Source organism: Helianthus annuus, chromosome 15, assembly GCF_002127325.2.
Source record: "Helianthus annuus cultivar XRQ/B chromosome 15, HanXRQr2.0-SUNRISE, whole genome shotgun sequence".
In the NCBI taxonomy this organism is placed as follows: domain Eukaryota; kingdom Viridiplantae; phylum Streptophyta; class Magnoliopsida; order Asterales; family Asteraceae; genus Helianthus; species Helianthus annuus.
The window spans coordinates 173,045,969-173,050,741 of NC_035447.2; the positions used below are offsets into that span (position 1 = coordinate 173,045,969).

Consider the following 4,773-nt stretch of genomic DNA (forward strand, 5'->3'; position numbering starts at 1 on the left):
TAGAGTGAGTTCATGTGGCTATATAATACAAACGGCCACACATACAATAAATTCATGTGACAATTGATACTATTTAGCCACATTAATGGACCATTTGCTTGATTACAACTACCTTTTTGCAACATTTTTTATAATTATTGTGGCTAAAACAAACTTACTAGTGACTATATAATAGAAATGGTCACACTCATAGTAAATTCATGTGGCCGTGGCTACAACTTTAGTCACACTTATTGGACAAAATGATTGATTTCAACAAGACCTTTTAGCCACAATTTAAGTTGCTACGGCCACACATAAGTGAATGTGGCCATATGATACATACGATGACTCGACCTTTGGTCACACTTGAGCTGGAAAAAAAAAGTGTGGCGAAAGACATATGGTTACACTTTTTTTATGTGGCCGTAAGCCTTTTTTGACGTAGTGAATACATCTAACTTATAATAAAAGACTTCAAATAATGCCACATGTCATTCTTTCATTCAACGTCATAAATTTTATTTATATTTGTTTAATAAAGGAAAATTGGTATTTAATAAACCAACCTTTAACCAGTTGGTAAATAATAATCCAACCTTCAAAATTGGTAAATAATAATCCCACCTATCAACATGTTGGTACTCAATGAACTTCCGTTAATTTTTTTAACTGAAGTTAGTTTTTATGTTTTATTTATTACACAAACAGTCCCTGTAGTTGTAATTTACTAGTTTTAACTATCTTATGAAACAAAAAAAACCACTCGAAAATCCTCCTTTTCCTCGATTTGAGGTTTATAAAATAGTTAAAACTAGTAAATTATAACTACAGGGACTGTTTGTGTAATAAATAAAACTTAAAAACTAACTTCAGTTAAAAAAAATTAACGGAAGTTCATTGAGTACCAACATGTTGATAGGTAGGATTATTATATACCAATTCTGTAGGTTGGATTATTATTTACCAACTAGTTAAAGGTTGGTTTATTAAATACCAATTTTCCTTTAATAAATTTATTTTAATATTAATAATAATTAATAACCAATATATAGATAACACTTATTTTTATCTAAAATTAATAAATAACTTCAATTTTGCAATTTAGATATTTTGTTTTTTACTTTTAACCCAAAGTTTTTCATCTTTTCCAATTTAATCCAAACTCTTTTTTATTTTCAATTTTGGTCAATCATATTTTTCAACTTTCCCAAGTTTTTCATTTTGTTCTAAATTTTGTGAGTTAACGCACTGCAACGTGCGTGCGTGTGTGGTTCAACATTTTTTCGTATATTTTCCCGTTTGACTGGCCCGTCGCGCCACATCTATTTTTCTGCGTTTGACAAATTCGTCCAACACGCAGGTCCTTGATGGACTTCGTTATTTTTTTCTATGTTTTATATTTCGGTATAATTTCTCAGCAACGAGCATGCGTGATTCAAAGATTTTACGTCTGTTTTTCGCTCGGTGTTATTTTCTTTCCGTTTTTATTTATTTTGTTTTTACAAGCTTTTCCGGTGTTGGTGGTCGCTGACAATGGTATAGTATTGCTACTACTTAACACAGTTTTATGACAACCGTTGTAACGCAGGGGCTTAATACTAGTTGTTATTTAATAAAATATCAATAAATGATACACTTAAAAATATGCGTAAATGCCATTTTCTCCATAAACTAATTACTAATCTGCTCAATCATCATTATATAAACGTGCAACCAACGTATTTTATTATTAGTTACGGGCACAAAGCTTAAACATACAAGACCGTGTCATGTTAATGTAGGTATACTAAAAATAAAAGCATACTTATAAATAAATATGCAATTAATAATTTTTAAACATAAATGCATTTTATTTATTTCTAAAATATAAGTACCGCACCTCTATATATACTCTATATTTTTCTCTGAATGACATATATACTCTATATACAATAGACAACAACACATATAATCAACTGAAAGGTGGTAGCAAAATAGCCCAACAACAACATGACCATCGATTCTCCAACTATAAACCCAAGATGGTCTCTTACCGGAATGTATGCTCTAGTCACAGGCGGTACACGGGGGATTGGCTATGCTGTGGTGGAGGAATTGGCCGCACTAGGTGCGATGGTGCACACTTGCTCTCGTACCGAAGCTGAACTAAACAAACGATTACAGGAATGGTCTGCCAAAGGCTTCACCGTCACTGGATCCGTGTGCGATGTTTCATCCCGTCCTCAACGCGAACAACTCATGGAAAAAGTCTCGTCCATGTTTAACGGAAAGCTCAACATCCTTGTAAGTCCTTTTAATCACCTGACTACAGGCATACGACTCTAAATATATAAGAAGCATAACTAGCTCGACCTTTGTGAGGCACAAAACAAATTCTAAAACTGGTTCTTTAAAAAAAATTGTTACATTTTAATTTTAAATGATTTTATTTACTATGATAAAGTAATAATAATATTTTTATTACAGTACGTTGATACACGTGCTTTTAACATCACTACTAGAAAACTGAATTTTTTCCTACAAAAATTTCCCACAACTCAATTTTTACTATAATTTTTGACACAAAAAAAGAGAAACAAAAAAACCCAAAACTTTTCTACAATTTTCGGACAAAATTGCCACACAATATGCATTTGTAAGAAATTTGTAGCAAATTGAGCCAGTTTGATACATTTTTTTCTCACAACAAGAAGTTATTGTATTTGTTATATACAAATTTTAGTAAAGTAAGTAATTTAAAAAATAAAATGTTAATTTGTTGGAAATTTGTAGCAAATTGAGCCAGATTACTACCGTTTTCCGACAAAAGAAGTTATTGTATTTCTTATTATTTATTTTAATAAAGTAAGTAATTTAAAAAAATAAAATGTTAAATTTGTAGGAAAGTTGTTGCAGTTTTGTGGTATTTTTTCGCATTCAAACTTTCGATAAGTATTTTTCACACGAACCTGTTTTGTCGCAAATCTGTAACTAAGGTCAATTTCCCACAGATTTGTTACAAATATGCACAAATCTGGCCGTTTTCTAGTAGTGATTGTAATACGCTAATAAGTTTAACGAAAAACTTAAATAATACATATTATTTATTATGTAACTACAATAACCAGTTATTTATAAAGAGTCAATTAATTAACTCTAAAATAAATAACAAACGACACCAACTTTAACAAAAAGCAAGCGCTACATATAGGGCTTGTGATAAGCAAATTCTCTAATCACACTCCTGAATTTCAAAGACCTAACAAGTTTGCTTGTAGATAAACAATGCTGGGACGAACTTGCTTAAGACTATTACCACAGAGTTTACTGCCGAGGAGTATTCGATGTTTATGGCTACTAATTTGGAATCTTGTTACCATATATCTCAACTTGCACACCCTCTTTTAAAGGCTTCTGGAGTTGGTAGCATTGTCTTCACTTCTTCTGTTGCTGGTCTAATTAACATTTCTAGAGGGTCTATCTATGCAGCCACTAAAGGTATATGGTTTTTTTTTTTTTTTTTGTGAAACTATTAAGGGGATGGAGATCATAGAGTATAACTTCCTTCTAACATCAACAGGTGCAATAATACAAATTACAAAGGACTTCGCATGTGAATGGGCCGAAGACAATATTCGGGTTAATAGTGTAGCACCTTGGTACACCAAAACTCCGCGTGTCCAACCTGTAATATACTTGAATCTCTCTTGTTTGTAGTTTTTGTTCAATAAAGGATTGATGGAAAATTTATATTTCTTTTTGCAGTTGCTAAGTGATAAGAAGTTTATGGATAAACTGGTATCTAGAACTCCGATGAAACGACCAGCAGAACCATATGAAATTGCATCAACTGTTGCATTCCTTTGCATGCCTGCAGCTTCTTATATCACTGGCCAAACAATTGCTGTTGATGGAGGATTTTCAGTCAACGCTTTCCCATAAATTGTGACTTCATATTCCCTAGTGCTCAAGAAATTCACCTTGATCTCGTGTGTCTATTATTTATGTTAATAAAGTGATTATTGTGGTAATCGCATTGTTCAAGGAGTTAAGCTCGTTGCTATGATTTAGAACTTCTCTGTCTTTGTTATGTCCTAAATTCTATTCTTGGTGTTGCTTGTTGAATCTATTACGTGGAAAAAACAGAAAGATGAACTTTGTATTCAATTTGATTGATTAATATTCTTGGTGTTGCTTGTTGAATCTATTTATTCTTTGTTAGTGCTTTTATTTTTATTGTTATTAAAAATAAATAAAATATAAAAATAAAAAATAAATTAAAACACTAGATTTTGTCACAAAGTTGTCGAAACCGTTGTGTGTAAAGGTTTTAAAAGGATTTGTCGGAATTTTGTAGCAAAATGTGTGTCAAAATATTTTTGTCGGCATTTTGTAGCAAATTTTGTCGTATTTTTGTCGCTAGCTCACTTTTTGACAAGTTTATTTCGCACCAATTTTTTCGTCGGAAATGTGGGTAACGCCAATTTTCCACAGATTTGCTATAAATTTGGCTGTCACAAAGGTGGCTGTTTTCTAGTAGTGAGCGTCCTAATATGATATGATCACTAGTATGGATCTGTCTCCAAGGAAAATCAAGAAGAAGAAAGGAAAATCAATACGTGGCGCTGAAAAACGAAATCGTCCTCGAGGTTGAAGACGAAGCATGGAAATTGTTCTTTAAGCTTAGTGATGTCTTCACAAGTTAATGCAGTGATGTGACGATCCTTTCATTTGATTAGAAGTTCATTGGCGTTTCCTGGACCAACGTGTTTGTTGAGTATTTGTTCTGGGTAATAAGCAGTTGCCGACGTT

The 4,773-nt window shown here is 32.2% G+C and overlaps 1 protein-coding gene across 1 annotated transcript; it reads left to right on the top strand.

Annotated features, from left to right (window-relative positions):
* Positions 1-1,914: 1,914 nt before the first annotated feature.
* LOC110913001 (tropinone reductase homolog At5g06060) lies at positions 1,915-4,154 on the top strand. Its single transcript, XM_022157861.2, has 4 exons — positions 1,915-2,265; positions 3,240-3,459; positions 3,542-3,648; positions 3,727-4,154. Exons 1-4 carry the CDS (start codon positions 1,972-1,974, stop codon positions 3,901-3,903), a joined length of 798 nt encoding a protein of 265 aa, XP_022013553.1. The 5' UTR covers positions 1,915-1,971; the 3' UTR covers positions 3,904-4,154.
* The last annotated feature ends 619 nt before the right edge of the window (positions 4,155-4,773 follow it).

Bases quoted from the DNA above. Each gene is read 5' to 3' on its own strand.
- LOC110913001 (XM_022157861.2), top strand. From the start codon at position 1,972: ATGACCATCGATTCTCCAACTATAAACCCAAGATGGTCTCTTACCGGA. The intron at 3,460-3,541 runs GTATATGGTTTT...TAACATCAACAG, and splicing joins TATCTATGCAGCCACTAAAG to GTGCAATAATACAAATTACA. The intron at 3,649-3,726 runs GTAATATACTTG...TTCTTTTTGCAG, and splicing joins AAACTCCGCGTGTCCAACCT to TTGCTAAGTGATAAGAAGTT.